General features: G+C 54.6%; 4 protein-coding genes across 4 annotated transcripts; 2 read left to right on the top strand and 2 right to left on the bottom strand.

Moving 5' to 3' along the window:
- Positions 1–586: 586 nt before the first annotated feature.
- Positions 587–2,988, bottom strand: SPBR_06696 (f-box domain containing protein; the record flags this gene model as incomplete). The annotated part of the gene is made up of 2 exons (XM_040764952.1): positions 587–2,438; positions 2,501–2,988. The coding sequence occupies 2 exons, from the start codon at positions 2,986–2,988 to the stop codon at positions 587–589; spliced, it is 2,340 nt and encodes a 779-aa protein (XP_040616036.1).
- Positions 2,989–5,179: 2,191 nt separating this feature from the next.
- Positions 5,180–7,658, bottom strand: SPBR_06669 (glycogen(starch) synthase; the record flags this gene model as incomplete). Its single annotated transcript, XM_040764925.1, has 5 exons — positions 5,180–5,285; positions 5,374–6,932; positions 7,021–7,296; positions 7,362–7,459; positions 7,577–7,658. 5 exons carry the CDS (start codon positions 7,656–7,658, stop codon positions 5,180–5,182), a joined length of 2,121 nt encoding a protein of 706 aa, XP_040616035.1.
- A 3,830-nt stretch (positions 7,659–11,488) lies between these two features.
- On the top strand, positions 11,489–11,995 carry SPBR_07932 (uncharacterized protein; the record flags this gene model as incomplete). Its single annotated transcript, XM_040766185.1, has 1 exon — positions 11,489–11,995. The coding sequence occupies one exon, from the start codon at positions 11,489–11,491 to the stop codon at positions 11,993–11,995; it is 507 nt and encodes a 168-aa protein (XP_040616034.1).
- Positions 11,996–12,836: 841 nt separating this feature from the next.
- SPBR_06367 (uncharacterized protein) lies at positions 12,837–17,295 on the top strand (the record flags this gene model as incomplete). Its single annotated transcript, XM_040764624.1, has 4 exons — positions 12,837–14,731; positions 14,885–14,962; positions 15,020–16,726; positions 16,806–17,295. 4 exons carry the CDS (start codon positions 12,837–12,839, stop codon positions 17,293–17,295), a joined length of 4,170 nt encoding a protein of 1,389 aa, XP_040616033.1.
- Between the last annotated feature and the right edge of the window lie 656 nt (positions 17,296–17,951).

Below are 17,951 nucleotides of genomic sequence, written 5' to 3'. Positions count from 1 at the left end.
CCTTTCTGGTAGAGTACTCTTTTTTTAGACATTGATCTGAGGGGCATCCAGTTCGCACCCCCCGCATCCCTCAAAACGTGGCAGTGTGAAAATCGTGAATATCAAACAGAGATCGTTCGAAGAAGGGCCACTCTGATAGCTGATGTATGTAATCCTTCGTGAGACTGACCTGATCAAAAATACAGAGCGAAATCACCGGTACGTGCGAAGAAGCAGTATTACTTGCTGGGGCTTGGCTGCTGTTATAGAGTCGTTGAGCCAACGTGAAGGATCACGCACTGGCTCACTTCACGAGTAGATGCAATTCTGTTTAAAGTAGATTGTCAAACAACTGAATAAGAAAAAGACAAACAGGGGATATATGCATGCTAGGACGTGTATTGTCATCTCACAAAAAAGAAAAACAGAGTAGAAATATAAATCAAAGGTAGATCAAAGGGAACAAGAATACAAAAAAAAGGGTATAGCATTCTCTCCACACGCACGAGATCCGGTCGAGGTAGAGGGTAGGAGGCGGACCAGAGAACAAGGCACGAACAGAAAAAAAGACAAGAGGAAAACGAGGCTCCAGAGCCAGCTCTTTGCCTTACCGCCATAGGTCCCGCTTCTCACTACGGCTCTCGCCCACAGTGACGGGCCGCGGCCACAGGTCCGGACTCTGCTTAGGACTACTGGCAAGGTTGGTTCCGAAGCCACCGCCGCCGCCGCCACCACCACCTCCACCTCTCCCACCACCACCTCCAACCTCAGCATCGGGTACGGCCAAAAAGTTGCCCGGGCCCATGTTGATGAGTATGCTCTTGCGTCCTCCCACCGCGCCGAGGTCGGCGCCGAGTCCGTAGCTGCTAACGGGCCGGCTTGAGCTGCCATTGCCTCCGCCCAGGTTCATACCGGCACCAAAGAAGGGAAACGCGCCATCGCCGACAATGATTGAGCTCCAGTCGTTGTCGTCATCGCCCTTGGTAAACACCTCGAGCGTATGCACCTTTTGCGGCGAGATCATACCCGCAAACGGGTTGTTGCTGCTGAAGCGCGGGTTGTGGCCGGCCACCCACGGCTTTGGTGGAGATGCGCTGAGCGGGTCGAGGAAGGGATTGGTCGAAGGCGGCTTCATGCCGTTGCTGATGTTGCTGACGCCGGCATTGGCCGGAAGGGTGCGCGGCACGGTAGATTGTGGGAAATTAGGCGACTGCGGGCTGAGGAAGCCCACGGGCGAGTGCAATTGGCCGAGGCTGCCCGTCGACAGGGGTGAGTTGAGTGCCGATGCTGTCCCTGACGCCGAGCTAGCAGTTGCGGAGGCCGAGGCCGGCCGCCGGTTGTTGCTGCCGCCGCCACCAAAGTCGCCAAACGCAGCGCCGCCTATTGGGCCCGGCAGAGGGAGGTCGCCGAGTAGGGACTCGGGGAACTGCGCATCGCGCACGTGCACGGCCCGTAGGTTGGGCAGGCCGCCCGACAAGATCGACCCGGAGAGGTAGTTGTAGTACGACCGCGTCACGCCTGCGTACGGACTGACACCTTTGGCAGGCGCGATCTCGTAGTTGAGCGTTCGTAGCGACGCCGACGCCAGAGGCTGGATGTCCTTTGTGTTTGCGGCAATCGGCAGTGCTGCTGTGACCTCGTCGACAACTGTCAGGTGCCGCAGATTCGGCGTGCGATCCAGAAAGCCGCGCAACGACCACGGCTTGACGCCCGTGCTGTTCAGCGTCAGGACCTTCAGGGCGCGACCCGACTCAGGCCGGCTCAGATAGGCATGCAGACCCTCAGACGTCAGCATCTGGGTGTTGGTCAACACTAGCTCCTCCAACGGCGGCAGACTCGTGGTGTAGAAATCGTGTGGTGGCCCCCCGGCAACGCCGTCCGCAGGCGCGGAAACAAGCACATCATCCGAGAACGTATGCGGTCCTGCCGATGGCTCTGTCACCTTGAGGGCCCGGAGCTCGGTCAGCAAGCACAACACGTGGCGCAGCATCGCCGGGTCGACTGCGATCTTGACCAGCTCGAGCACTTCGAGGTTGCACCAGCGGTTGCCCGATGCGAGCGCCTCAAGACTCCGCTCCGCGCCGCCCATGTACGTCATCTTGCGCAGCCCAGGGCACTTGGCTTCGATCTCCAACTTGAGTGTGAGGTAGGCGGGTTCGTCCATGAACAAGCCCTCGGGCAGGTCGACGTAGCGCAGGTTCTGCAGCACGGACACGGTTCGTGCAATATCGGGGTGCCGTGACTCACGCAGCATGTAAGGGAGCTTGAGGAACTGGACATATGGGGCGAGACGGTGTGTAGGCCCATCGCGGAGGGTGCGGCAGAGGAGCTTGAGGCGGGCGTCCGGTGTGTCTTCGGGCTCGGCGTTGCGGTCGAAGAAAGAGCGGCGTTTGCGCTTTTCGGCGAGGATGGCTTCGCGTGCACAGTAATGGACGGTGTCTATGCGGATGCTCGTATATCTAGACACGTTAGTAAAACGATCAATGGTCTTAAGATATTGCAACACGAAAGAAGAACTCACAAAACCTGCTCGGCGACAGGCCGCCACCGTCGGCACACGTGCACACAGTGTGCCAGGTCCCGCGTGTCGCAGAGTATGCAATCGCCAAAGGTAGAGTCCTCGCACTTCTCGTAGGTCCGGTCCTGGCTATGTGGACATACAAAGACAAATATGCGAGCTAGTACGTCCTCCGGAAATGTCTGAAGAAGCCGCGCTGATAATGCGGTCGCAGAGACCGCAACCACCGGTGTTGGATTTGTTGCACCGCGTCGGCCGTTGCCATTGCCACTCCCGTTGCCGCCGCCGCCGAAAGCCTTGAGCGCCTTGAAATTTCGACTCCGCGAGGTGTTGCCGCCGCTGCCGCCTTTAGCTGGCAGGTCGGCCTCTGATAAGGTAAAACTAGGGCCATTGGAGCTGCCGTGGCCAAGGTAATTCTGTCCGTTGTCCCGCACTCTGTCGTCGGCGACGGACGCGATCTTCTGCTTGTCTCGCTTCCGGAAAAGATTCATTTTGCGCAATGTGGGCAGCTTCATAGGGTAGAGGACAGAAGCTTGGTGAGGTAGTAAGGCGGGGAAGGAGGAGGCGGGAATGAGATGAAGAGGGTCCGAACGCAAGGGGACAGAAGAAGGAGAATATGAGGAGAAGGAAAGGCGCAAAAAGAAGAGCAGAGAAGATGGATTAGAAGTACAGGCGCAGAGAGGGGAGAAAGATCGCCAAAGGGATGATGAGCCCCGAGTCGGACTGTGGAAAGCGATGAGTTGGGATGAATTTCCACAAGTGGCTAATCCAACGGGCTGCACCGTAATGGCCGTGATCTCGTCAGGTTTCGAGATTTGGTTGGCTGACACGCTTTTCTGTATTTCGCATGCGGCCACTGCTTTGGACGACAGGGGTAGGTTGGTAGCGGTAGTGGCGCGAATCGATGGCAGTCGTTTGGACGATTGGAGAGAAAGAAGAGATGTAAGGCGTGTGTGAGCTGACAGCTCTGGGGCGCAGCGTGCTCGCTTTTGCTGTCTTCGCTGTCCGTTTTGTGTTGAGCTTTGCCCTTTTATTTGCTATGGTTTGATGCTGGCGATGTTGTGTTCGCTGCGTGTGGTTTTGGTTGGAAGCCATAAGGGCATGGCGGTTGCGCCTTCCTTTTTGTGACACTTCGTCTCACCTCTGCGTTTCTTCGCAGCGCTATGCCCCTTCCCTTTGAGCCGCCCTCAATGCCAAGACTCCTTCCTGCCCTTTTTGTTTCTGTGCCCCTTTGATTGTCGTTCTTTCTGCATCTGGCCGGGTTCGGTTCGTTGTGTAACCCTTGTCTGCGATGGCTGTGGGAAATGAAGGAAGGAAGGAAGGAGTGAAAGGCTGAAGGGCAAAGGATTTTGGGTCTGGAAACAACGACGGGCACTTGTAAGGAAAACAAAGCAAGCGAAGAGGAAGGAGCTTGTTGAAAGAGCACAAGAAGTCAAAAGGGAAGGCGTCACTGTGCTGGTGGCTGCGGGAGTGATGTCTGCGGCGAGGCCGATACACGACATGTCACGGAAGTATTACTATTTCGTACGGAGCAGAACTAGTCGCCGAACACTTGCACATTAAGATATGTTTCCATCTCTGTCTTTTTCAACATTGAGCAATTCGCCGTGCGATAGGCGCAATGCGAAACATTTGTCGATATTTTAGTACGGCCGGGCCAGGGGCGGGCGACAGTTGCACTTGCTTTCCCAGCTCTAACCAAAAAGGCAGGCACCACTCTCCTTGCATTTTGCGGGGAAGGCGAAAGCTTGCTTAGCCAAGTGTTTTAGTGAGGCATGATGGAGTACGGAAAAGCTCGTCGTCGTCCAATTCGTCACGGTAATAATGACACTTTACAATACAGAATTGGCAGCACGACAAATGGGCGGTCTTGTGCACAGGCGCCATAAACCTCATTTTCCGGTATTTGAATATGTGCCTATTACGGAGCATGGCTCAATCCGCAATAATACCTCCTGCCAATTCTCCGAATTCTACGACGTACCCGTAGTCTATTTTCCGCACTTCCCCTTCTCATGGCATTGATATGTGCACTGCCCAGGCATTGAGACCGCGCTTTATATAGCCAGTGGAACACATATGCATAATTGAGCGGGCCGATCAGTTTATCAATGGCGTTGCCGGCCGAATATCTTGGTCGATAGACACCTGTTTCTGGCGAAGGTATGCTCAGGGTACCGGCTCTGGGTTGGTGTGCAAATGGAAGAAAATATGAATTTAAATATGATAAAAATTCACCAAGCTTGGGCCGGAGAACAAATCGTCTGTTCTATATTTGGATAGATTGATGCAGTTCCTCTGCCTTCTCCGTTGTCACCCATATGCAGAAACTCGCGCTTAAGCTTCCATGCGTAAAAATCAATGACAAATCCTACACGGCCGTATGAAAACCCAGAACGATAAATTCAAATGAAAAAAAGAGAAAACAATTGCTGACTGCCGCCATGCAAACTTGTCCCCTTCTGCGGCCTAGCCTAGCTCTCCTCTGATAAATTAGTATGTCGTTGTGGTTAGATAAAACAGATCTCTTCCGGCCTGGAAGGACAGCATATGCCAAAAATGAGTATTAAAATTTCCTTCACGACCACCGCTGGCTGTGCAATGCAAGGAACCAACTGTTCCCGACTCCATCGTTACTTCGACGCTTCGGTCACATAGGCAGACGTCGTACCCTCATCTGCTTTATTGTCCGTTCAACACGACACCGTCCAGAGGGCTGGCAGCACCGCCGGTCGGCTTCGTCTTCAGAGTTAGGGGGAACGGGTACTCGTCAGGGTCCTCTTCTTCACTATTGCCAGTTCGTCAGCGCCTGTTGTATCAAAAAGAGAGAAGGAGAAAATTAAAAGTTTTGGAAAGTGGTCGGGAGAAAAACTCACGGAAGTTTCCATGCAACGTAGTCTTCCGTACTCAGACCCTCACGACCCTCCTGCAGGCTGGCAAAGTCACCAGGCGTCATCATACCCGTGCGGTCGCGAGGGGAGCCCGGCACAGAGAATGGCCGCGAGATCTTCTGCTCCACACCCGGGATGTAGTCCTCGTCGTCGTCCTCGCCGGCAAAGGAGTCGGGGTAGGCACGGCGCAGAGCCAGCTGGCGGGCCTTGACGTACTCGAGTCCCATGCGCTTCCAGTCGAGCAGATCACTGAGCCGCTCGGTGCGGTTGCGCTGGTTGATGCGCTGGCGACGGCTTTTTTGGCAGAAGTCGAACATGACCGACGTCAGCTGGTTGACCGAGTCGTCGACGCCCTTGGTGCGGCGGTCGACAATGTAAATACCGTAGTCGCTCGAGTTCTCAATCAGCTCCTCCATGTAGCAGCCGAAGCCCGAAAGATTCGTCGTCACGCTGGGCACGCCCATCACCGTGCACTCGGCCGGGGTGTAGCCCCACGGCTCGTAGTACGACGAGAAGACGCCCAGGTGCGTGCCGCGGACGAAGTCGTCGTAGTCCATCGGAAGCACCGGGTTCGCCGAGCTCAGGAACTCGGGGTGGAACACAATCTTGACGCGATCGCTCGGGTGGTTGAACAGCTGCACGCGGCGAATCTGGTTCAGGATAGGGTCCTCCTGGTCGTTGACCATGTTGTGCGTCACAATGGGCGGCAGGCCATGGCGCTTCATGGCGAACAGGCGGCGCCGCAGCAGGACACGGTCCTGGCTTGTAATCAGCTCCTTCTCGTCGGGCAGCGGCTCACCCTCGTGCCACTTGAGCGAGCGCTCAAAGATACGCCGGCCGATGCTCTTCTCAATGACGTCAACCGTATCGCGAAGAGACTTGACAACGGCCTGTCCCCGCAGAGCCTCAACAGTCAGGGAGTGCGTCTGTGCCGGCATGATGATAAATGCCACGACCGTCATCTTGCTACCAGCCGTCTTCAAACGGTGGTTCAGCCGCGCAAGCGACTCGATAAACATGTCGACACCCTTGTTGCGGAACTCGTAGCGACCCGCCGTGAAGAAGTAGAGCGTGTTCTCGGGCTCAATATCGTAGTGGCCGTAGAAGTGGCCGCGCACAAAGTCGTGGATTTTCTCCTTGTTGTGCTGGTGCAGGTTCTGGAACTCGTGCATGGCCGAGAACTTTGTGACGTTGAGACCGTTGGGGAGGACACCGTCGGGTTTGCGCTTCAGCAAATGCTCGCTCTCATAAGCGGTAATGTGCGACACAGTAGTGAAAACGTCGGAAGAGTGTGTCGCTGCGCGCTCAATGCAGTAGCGGTGGTAGATACCGCGCTTGCCGGCTTCAGCGTCCACATCAAAGTATTGCAGGTTGTTGTAGAAATCGACAGAACCGGCGCAGAGGTAGCGACCGAGGAGTGTGGCGTGCGTGGTGAAAATCGTGGTGACGTCGATGCGGCGCTTCTTGCACAATGGCAGAGCAACACCAGCAAGCCACTCGTGGAAGTGTGCAATGACGGCCCTCTTCTTTTCGTGACAGACGAACTAGACAGTACAAACATTCTTTGTTAGCAATACCGCTCTCTAGATCAGGGTAGCCTAGGGGGCCTCCGACGCAGTGCCGGCATCGTACCTCTCCAAGGAACCAAGCAACAAGGTAGCCGAAAACAATGGCTTCGTTCGTCTCCTCGTCGCTGGGCGGCGACGGGATGGAAGCAACGTTCCACAAATCGGCCTTCCACTCGTCCATGAAGTTGTAGGCGGACTTGGTGTCAATCAGGAGAACGCGAGGCGCACCCTCAATCAACCAGCGGCCATAGACAATCTGGATTCCGCGCTCCTTCATAGAATCGATCGTGGCGGCAAGTTCAGGGTTTGTCGGCTCCAGCTCTTCGACCTCAACAGCGGCCTACCGTCGCAAGGTTAGTATGGTGCTCATAATATCGTTTAACGGAATTGACGGCTCGGACGTACGGATTCCCGGTGCAGAGGGCCGATAAGGGTATACCGGTCTCCATATTCGGCAGTGGTGACCGGGGCTTTGGACTTGATAACCGAGTAGATACCGCCGACTGTGCAAGGTAAGACATGGGATCAGCCATTGTGCAAAACAGCAGCGCAAGAAGGTTGCGTGGTGAGACCCATAGGGTAGGAGCCAAAAACACGATAAATGCAACGACGAGACATACCACGGTGAGCAACTTCGGTCGCGACCTCAAAGAGATAGTGGTTCTTAACCTCGCGTGGTTCGCGCACGCCGTCTTGAGCCATTGTGTAATGAGCTTGGGGAATTGGGAAGAGGTAGAATTGCGGTTGAAGAAACGGCGCAATTTTTGAGAACCGCTGGTCGAGGACTCAATGGCAAAGGAATAGAGAAGAGAGACGAGTGGAGGAGAGAAGAGCGAAAAAGAAGATTGGGAAGTCGAGGCAGGACGAGAAGAAACAGGGAAGAAGCACGGAGCAGATCAGCAGACCTTAGGTCTGGGCTCGCGGGGAGAACGTCGATTTGGGGTTGAAAGTGGAGAAAGTCAGAGCTAGGTGTCGTCAGAGGCCTTTTGCGCTCGCTGTTTTTCGCGCAACAAAACGAAATGACGAGCTGTCCGCTCTAGGTTGGAAGGTGAAGCTTCAAACGAGGAAGACGATGAAAGTCGTTGGACACAACAACTGATGCAAACCGATGCAAAGAGGAAGGGGAACAGATATAAATTAAGGGGGAGAGGACGAAAAGGAAAGCAAATAGCAAAGGCAGGAGAATGAACGAGAAAAGGACCGAACGAAGAGCTAATAAGGACGGGAGAGGGCAAGAAACCTGCCGGCCAAGCTTCGAGGAGCGCAACGTGAGGGTGGCGAGAACCTGGACTGCCAAAAACAAAAAAAAAAACACAGAAGAGAAAAACAGTCGTCGCTGTTGCAGTGCAGTAGCAGGGAACAACACAGTTGCTGTGCTTCTTTGAGCTTAGTATGGATGGTAAGGGGAAAGACTGGGGGATGGAAGCTATCCGCGCTTGGTTAGGCGAGTCGGCGATGAGCGACTGAGGAATGCTTCTACTGGGTTGGACGTGACAAAAATGAGGCATACAACATGCAGCAGCGGAATAACGAGAGAAAAAATTGGAGTTGTGAAATTGTGAAGCTAAGTTTGGGAGGAGTTGGCGATGGTGATGAGAAGTTCCTTTCTATCTCGTCTCTGCCTGTCCCCTACGCTCCTTCCGTTCAACAACCCCAGACTGTCTCAACCAGTTAAACATGGAAGGTGTGCTAAGCACGAAAACAACAACTGGGAAGGTACATTGGACCACGATGAATGCTCGAGGGAACCACCAGGAACTCGCCGCCACTTCTTAGACGAGATCGAAAGGGAAGCTATACATACGGATTCGCCACGGATGGCCTTATTACAGATATATGGAGTAAGCTGTTCCCATGGCCGGACTATGGATGGTCTTTGGCAGAGAGTTGGTGTGTGGCGACGCCAGCAAGTGGTCGAAGCGACGAATGGAAGGTGCAAATCAGTAGTGCATCTCTGGGCGGGGAGGAACCACTGGACTGCCCCAGGTTCACCTGGCGCAAACCAACCATACAATACGAATGTACGACATATTGGGAAAGAGAATCCAGTAGGGGGACGGAAGATACACATGTCACAGTAATTTCAATACCTGGGGCTTCCGGAGCTTGCTAGGCTCTAATTCTTTGTATCGTACGTTGTAAGCTTGTCACGATATGTTATCTCGCTTCTTTCTTCTCAAAATATCTGACTGCGTCTTATTAAGTGTCTATGATGCCCGCTTACAGGAAGGAAGTGTCGCCTTTGATGTCGTGCCGTGGCAGTGACTAGATGGGTTGCTCCTGCCATGAACCTGGCCTTTTGGAGTCTGTTCTCGCTGGCTCCTTCCGTTACGCTGAGATGGTGACGATAAACACTACAGCTTCAGCAAAAGGACGTGCAGAAACGAAAAAAAAAAAAAAAAAAAAAAAAAAAAAAAAAAAACTAAACGCTCTCAACAACTTTTCTGCTTTAGCCGTGTTTTCACGATCAGTCGGTTCTGTCCCGACTTTCCGCCCTCCATCGTCTTTCATCGTACGTCTCCGATTCTGGCTGAATGCTAGCCTGCAGATTTTTCAACGGCGAATCCGAAAACAACGTTGGGCGCAAAAATTTAGTTGGGATGGGCACCTGGATTAGCCAGGCCAGGCCCTGTCATTACGAGCTTTGGTCAGCTCGGCTTGGACGCCCAAGACGCGAAGTATTCAGCGTTGAGTGTTGGTGGACTGGACAAGCAGCCGGATGTTAATTACCTAACAAGAAGGCAAGAAAGCTGATCCTTTTCACCACGACTTGTTTTTTTGCGTCAACCACGGGTCCAGCGGAGAAAGCCAGAGGTAAGATATGGGTGACACAAGCGAGCAGAGTCAACTTCTAGTGCCTGTTCGATCTATGGAGTTATTACATGCGAATACAAATACAGGACTCGCGCGGCATCGGGGGAGTGCCACTAACCATGGATAGATCAATGCAAGGATTGTTGGATGAGGGCTGCCATCGTGCAAGCTCACTAGGATTACTCCAATCTCAAACTCCAGAAAACCGGGCCAGCATGTAGCTCCCGCTTGTGATTGCTTTTATTTACCGGTCGGTGTCTCAGAAACGCAGAAATTAAATACAGATGGGGGAGTATGGTACCCTATTAAATTAATACGAGCTATCGAGCGAGCAAAGAACGCGGCGATGGGAGAAAAAACCAGCCACAGGAGCACCCCAAGAAAGGTTATGACAGCATTTCCTCCTATTTCAAGAGGCGTGTCAAGGACGACGGCAGCAACTGGCCGGCCGGAAAGTGCAGAACCAGCTGAAGACGACTGGTATGCTGACGATGCCAGCACTACACGAGCAGAGCCGACGGAGCAACGCTGCCCATCATTGCTCTCAAGCAGATGGCGTAGCCCATTTTTCTACACGCGAGGATGACACATTCCTCCATCTGCACCCACCTTTGGCGGCGGTAGTACCCGGGGCGTCTAACAACATGCAGAGAATGCAATATTCACCGGCTTGTCGTCAACTATCTCCCTTTGCATATTTTTGTTGGCAGGAGCATGACAGGACCACATTTTCGAGCGGCTAGTTATATGACTTAGCCCTGACGAAGCTACCGTGTTAGCCTTACTGTCTCCCAAGCGAGCTGCTTTGGTTGCATACCAGATTGCATGTTGAACCGACTATCCGTTCGAGCCAGCGGTTGTTGTGCCAATAAGAGAGGAGGACGAGAAGCCAATCCGAGATTCAAATGCATGGCGGCACTTTCAATGCCGACAGGTGCGTATTCTTTGTCTGTCGATAGGCTCGAAACTTTGGTGGTGCTGCTTTGTCGTTACAACCGCACCCTTTTGTTCTTTTCTTTGTACCTGACACTCCTTTCTATCCATTGTCTGATGGCTAAATTTATTACAGGTACCAAAGCATGCACAAAGGTGCCTAACTAAACAGAAGACGCCACAACCAACACAAAGATGCTCTGGGCTTCTTTATTTTCTGATGTTTGTTGCCAGGACCGTTGAAGGCCAAAGAAGACAAAGGATAACAAGGAAATGGGGCTAACAACAATGATACGACATCTTCGTCTGCCTCTTCTCACTGTCTTGTGAACTGTATGTCCTTTGACGAGCGTCAAGATAGCGTTCTATTAAAACGCAGTGTAAGCCGTCCGTTCATCTCAATATTTGGATGGGTTGTAAGCAACAATCGCCTATTATCACCACAATTCGATCCTAGAAAGAAATTGCCCTCTCCACCTCAACAAGCTGAATCATATTCTCTACCGACAAGTCGGTCATTATATTTCCTATTTTACGCTTAGTAGTTTTGCTCAAGCAACATGGAAGGCAGCCACAATGCGGCGAGAGATCTTCGATCCTTCTATTCGCAGTCAATTGCCCCCCAAGACTACAGCCGCTCCAACACGGCCGTTCGCCTAGACAGCAGACCGAGAAAGAGCAGTTTTTTCTCTGGAGATGGCCCAGCTTATCGCGGCGATGGAAGAGACGCCCAGTTCGGTAAGCACCGGCAATCAGCACATGAGATGAAGCCATTCTCGTCGACCATGCCCTTCACCATTACTTATGGGCCTTCTGGGAAGGCTGCGTCTGCGACGATGAAGGCCAAATTCGCCGCGGCAAACCCCGGGGTGTCAGGCGAGGGCCTCTACATGGATTTTATCTACCGCAGCTGGGCCCAGTCCCCCGACAGACCTCTGAGCAAGGTCCACAGATCGCATGGACTGAAGACGATGCTGCAGTGCGGCGATGTGGACCAGATCTCGGCGGAGGTGTTCCACTTCCTCTGCGGCATTCACCAGTGCAAGTACGGCGACGGATTCATGCGCGACGACATGGTCCTGTGCGACTGCGACGGCGAGGTGCCGCGGTGCTTTGCAACGGTATACATGGAGCTGGCTCGCAAAGTAGAGTACCTGGAACAAAAGCTGAAGAAATACCGGGCGGCCCGAAGCTCTGATGTCCATGCACCAAATCCGAGTCACTTGGAGCGGACGAGCCGACTGAGAAACAGTTTGATCATGAATTCCGCCAACATGGACAACATCGGCTGAGGTCGATCGCAGGTACTATCCTGTGGTGGTAGGGTAGGTATAAATTTGTTTGATTTTATCTGCTCAGTTTCTATGGCGTCATATTAGCTGGCCTAAAACGTCTGTATAATATTTCAGTTTTTTTGTAATTACAATTTCCTTTTCCTCCCACGTTCTCACGTTGTGTACAAATTTCTATCCCATGTATTCTCTTTCCTTGACTCTCTCCCCTCTCATTCCTGTTAGTGGAATGAAATATGCTATACTTCTTTATTTCTCTCAAAATCAATATAAATCCACTCAGGAAGCCAGAAGAAGACCAACTGCCTTATGTCACTCGATATTGGATGGAATTCTCATGACGAGGCTCTTGCTGTTCAGCCCTTCAAACCCTGGTTGGAACAGTCAGTTCGTCATATACAGGGAGACTGGTTGGGGGTCAGGAAGAGGGACAAAGTACGTTCTCTCACACTTACGGTTCCTAAACCTACAGTGTCGACTATATTGAAAGAAACGATTGAGGGACGCGAAAAGATGCCAAGGGCGATTGACGTTGGAAAGGAATTAACGGCCTTGCTGTTGTTTACAGTCAAACTATCATCGCATTGCACTGATAGCTTTAGCGCACCTGCCTGCTTCTTCATTCATTAACAGGGCAGTTCAGCCCCTAAAATTCAATTACAGCAGTCCAATTACTCTTGGTAGTGGTCATGTGCAGACGACGAATTAGGCGTGCAGGGGAACAAAATCCCCCCCCCCCCCCAAAATCCAGGACAGGGCGACACGCCCCACTGCACCGCAATGGGGCTAGGCTCGTTGTCACCCAAAAACCCGCGCTTTACGATTGAAATTCGCTACCGCGATGGTGACTTTGCATTTCCATCGCCATCGAGATGTGGAAATGCCAGGAGACAGCCGCAACCCCGGCCACGCATTCCCAACACACGACACCGGCTCCAGAGAAGATGCTCAACGAGGCATGACGTCGAACGGACCAATACATTCGCCGCCTCGTGCTGTCGTTGCTCATCGGTCACGCGAGGAGGGCGACAGAGAGAGAGAGCCCAGACAGCCGCAGCAGCAGCAGCAGCAAAAGCAGCCAGACCAGCAGCAGCAGTCCAGAGGAGGTAGAGGCGGCGGCGGCGGCGGCGGCGGCGGCGACCGAGACAGGCGTGAGGGCCGGGACAGCAGAGACGATCGGGACGATCGAGACGGGCGCGGAGGCCGTGAAGACCGTGGCGAGAAGGACAGCAATCGCAAATCAAGAAAGTCGAGCGGCAGCATTGGAAACGACGGCCAGAACCGGAATCGGCGGTCGCGTGAGCGCAGCCGAAGCCGAAACAGACACGACGACGACGCGCGGCTGTCATCGCGACGAGACCGAGAACGCGACAGAGAACGCGACAGAGACCGGGGACGAGACCGGGAACGACATCGGGGCCGAGACGCGGACCGACGACAAGCATCGACGGCGGGATTAGACCCGGCATCGACAGCAGCCACAGACGAACCGCATCGAGGACGGCGCCGCGACTCACGCAGCGGCTACCAAAAGCCAAGCAGCAGCGGCGGCAACAGTCATCCAGGCACGGGGAAACGGCCTCGGAGCCCGAGCGTGTCGTTTGGCTTTGGCGACGCTTCTGGTGGCCGCGGTAACGGTGCTTCTGCAGGCGGCGGCAGTGGTACACAGGCAAAGCGCTCTCGACGAGACAGGAGTCCCTATTGGCAACCACCACACTCGCATAGCGGTGGGCGCCCTCGCTCGCGCTCCCCAAACTCGCATTACTCCCAACAACACCGTCAAGGTTCACGGCGTTATTCGTCCCGATCACCACCCCTAGCGTCATTGTCAACGTCACGGCGCGACCGCCGCTCGAGAAACAAGAACAAGGTACGGAGCGGAGCCGGTGCCGGCGCACCTACTGGCACTGGTGCTCACGGCAACGACCATCGGCCCCCCCGGCTGTCGAATCAACAGCTGCCCGCTGCCGATCGACGCGACCGCTCGCGCTCGCACTCGCGCTCGCCAGTTGTCCTAGACGATACGGCGTCTCGCAGAGATCAAACTCCCGAAGACCTCGACGCCGTCGACCTTGTGCCGACCGGCACACCTCCCCCGGAAGAACAGCAACAACGTCACCGCAGACCATCCTTCACTTCAACGCGGTCTGGCGGATCAATCAAAGTGCGAGAGCCGGTACGGGAACGAGAACGGGAACCGAGCAAGGACCGGGCTCGAGACCGTGAAGACGAACGCGACCAAAGCCGAGAACGGGGACCAGAGAGGGAACGAACCAGAGACAGAGACAGAGACAGGGGCCGGGAGCGTGATCGTGATCGAGACCGCAGCCGCTACCACGACCGCCACCGCGATCGCGATCGAGACCGCCACGCGCGCTCGCCCCACGCCAGCAAGAAACGCAGTAGGAGACGGGACCGTTCTCGCGAATCCTACGTGTCCAACGCGGCATCCAACAGCCCCAGGTCTCCCACTGACGACGATATGGCCGCGCGTGGTGGGAGCTTCCGGGGCGCCGCAGGCCACGGCCCATACTCCGTGAAGAACCCCCAACAGCAACACTACAGCAACCAATCGCCGCACCAGCAGCGCGACCAGCAATACCCCCATCCTCCCTCATACTCTCAGTCCGGACATGGCACTCCACACTCTTCGTTCCACGGCTCTGCGCCACCCCAATCGCCGTACGGCAGTAGTCAGGGATGGGCCCCAGCTCACGAACAATACTCGCCTCAAGGGTTCGTACAATCTGCCCTTTTTATCCCTGTCACTTTATTTCCATCGCACGTCTGCATTTTTTGATGTGTTGGTCTTGTTCTTGTTTTTTTATGTTTTCCTTTTTTTTTTTTTTTTTTTTTTTTTGGACCTACACTGTCTAACACGCTTCCCAGGCAATTCCCGCCACAATCACTACAACCGCACGACTACTCCCCTAACGGCACTTCCTTCCAACAGGCCAACTCCCCTCCGTACGGAGCCCCCTTAGGCCCTAGTGCACAGTATACGTCAACGTCACAGGGCCACAGTACCTATCAGGGTAACCACTACGGGCCTGGAAGGGGCGACCACCGTGGAGACAGCGACTACAACGGACAGTGGCCCACAGGGCAGAATGCCGACGGCGGCTATCAACACGCAGCGCCCGCAAATGTGTCTCCCCACCCAGGAGGGCACCAGCGCCACTCCAATCACCAGCACGGCAGCCACGGACAGGCAGCGCATTACGAGGGCGATGATGTCCCGATGCAAGATACGGAGGGCATACCGTACGATCAGGGGCAGCCTTTAGACGACGGCAGCATCGCGGGTCGACCTGACCGCGGTCGGAGGGAGTCCCGTCAGCCGATGGCCGACGCCCAGATGCCTCCGCCCAGTCGACAACCACCCACGGGTCCTCAGGGGTCCAAGTTCAGCTTCGCCTTCAAAGCCGCATCGAAGAATCACGTCGCTGCTCCCAAGGCGGAGATTGCCCAGAAGCTTAGTGCCGCTCCCAGACAACCGCTGCAACAATCGCCACAACAAGGCCAGCAGCAGCAACAGCAACCACAACAGCAGCAACAGCAGCGACATTCTCACCAGGATGGCGGTCGTGACGATGGAAACAAGAGGGATTTGCCACCCCGCAACGCACCGACTGAACCGGCGTCCTCGCGGGCTCGGTTCGAGCAGCAGCAACGGCAGCGTGGCGATCAGAACCGCCCTCAACAACAACAGCAGCAACAGCCGCAATCCCGTCCTGGCCCGCGCTATCGCAAGGTCAAGCAGATCATCCGCCACCCCAAACCACGACCGACACTGCCCGAGGACCTGGCTGCGTCCGACTCGGTCTACTACCGCAAGCCGGGCAACGAGTCAGTCGTTGGATCTGGTACGTACGGAAAAGTGTTCAAGGCGGTCCACGTCTACACGAAGAAACTCGTTGCCCTCAAACGCATTCGCATGGAAGGCGAGCGTGAGGGCCTTCCCGTGACGGCCATCCGTGAGATCAAGCTGCTGCAGAGCCTGAAGCACATCAACGTCGTCGAGCTGCAGGAGGTGATGGTGGAGAAGAACGACTGCTTCATGGTTTTCGAGTACCTCTCCCACGATCTCAACGGCCTGCTCAACCACCCGACGTTCAAGCTGGATGATGGCCAGAAGAAGCACATGGCCCTACAGTTGTTCCAAGGCCTCGACTACCTACACCGCCGCGGTGTTTTGCACCGTGATATCAAGGCCGCCAACATTCTCGTCAGCAGCGACGGTATCCTCAAGCTGGCCGATTTTGGCCTGGCCCGCTTCTTTGCCAAGCGCCATCAGCTCGACTATTCGAACCGCGTCATCACCATTTGGTACCGGCCGCCCGAGCTGCTCCTGGGCGAGACACAATACGGCCCGGCCGTCGACATCTGGAGCGCCGCTTGTGTCATGGTCGAGATCTTCACGCAAGCCCCCATCTTCCCGGGTGGCGGCGGCGAGATCAGCCAGCTGTCCAAGATCTACCACATACTGGGCACGCCAACAAAAAGCGAATGGCCCGGGCTGACCGAAATGCCTTGGTTCGAGCTCATGCGGCCCACCTATCGACTGGCGAACGTCTTTGCCGAAACGTACCAGCACCGCGTCACGCCTGCCGCATTTGACATCCTCTCGGCCATGTTCCGCTACAATCCAGCCAACCGACCGTCCGCTGCGGAGGTCCTCGACCATCCCTACTTCACCCAGGAACAGCCACCGGCGCGTCAAGCCATTGAGTATGTCATTTTTCGAACCATCTTGCATCTATCGTGTACTTTGTGCGTCTCGCTCCCTATACTAACGTGATATTACTAGATTGGCGGACATTGGCGGTGATTGGCACGAGTTCGAGTCCAAGGCTCTCCGGCGCCAGAACGAACGCAACGCAAAAGAGGCCCGTAAAGCAGCAGCTCAAGCTATCGCATCCGCATCTGCCTCTGCCGACCCGGCCGCTGCTCCAGCACCAGCAATTTCTGATGCAATCGTTTCCAGCGACAAACACGAGACGAAGAAGCGACCGCCTACTACGGCGTCGGAGGTCGACGGCAACGGCGGAGCCGGTAGTGCAGACCAGCGGGAGGCCAAGCGCCAGCATATTGAAGCACCAAAGCCCAATATTGGTGCCGAACAAGATACATTGCCAGTGGCTAAAGCTGAGGTTGCCTCGGCCATAGTTGCTGCAATCTCAGAAGCCACATCGTCCTCCATGCCCATCCCTGACGTGCCGACGCAGCCGAAACAGACTCCGGCGTTCCCACCGGAGGACGCGAACAAAGACCGAACCGGAGCCTATCCAGGGCGTTAGCCAGGAAATCATCAATGGCGGTCAACGCAGGAGGCACCACGGGACCAACGTCTGCATCTGCGACTATACCCCCCGCTCGCACCGAAGTCACAAAGCACACACCTCCGCAATACAGATACAGATAATGGTGATGTAGCTGCTTCCATATTTTTGGCCGGCTTGTTCTAAAGCAGAAAGGACAGCAGACAGTGGAGGCCAATGGGGCTGGTGCGGGGACCGTCAGCGTCTATCCTGATTTTTTTTTCTCTCTTTGTCATTAGACTTTTTTACATCTTTTTTATTGCACACCTGGATAGGAATACTCGTGGGGTTTCAGTTTTGCTTTTCGAATATTTACACGGGAACGGGAGAAAAATAAGTACGGTTGTTATGGGAGCAATTTGTAAACAATAAACAAGGAGCTGGAGTCTGCACGCACTGGGTCCATTGGCTGTTCTTTGTATTTGTAGGAGCATAGCTTTGCAGAAGAGAAGATGGGAAGAAGTCTGTACTCACGAAGAACGACGGCGGTGCAACCACGACGTTTTATGTTGTCAACAGTTTTGAGTTCATACCCATTTTAATTTGTGCGGTTCCATTATTTGTTTTGCCACAAGATGCTTATAAGTCCCAAACATTGGGAGCACGCCAGGCCTGAACTGATTGACTATTGAAAC

The sequence above is a fragment of the Sporothrix brasiliensis genome (genome assembly GCF_000820605.1).
Source record: "Sporothrix brasiliensis 5110 chromosome Unknown Cont20, whole genome shotgun sequence".
NCBI classification, from domain to species: Eukaryota; Fungi; Ascomycota; class Sordariomycetes; order Ophiostomatales; family Ophiostomataceae; genus Sporothrix; species Sporothrix brasiliensis.
Note: the sequence above shows the minus strand (reverse complement) of the source record. Positions and strands in the feature narration are given on the sequence as shown.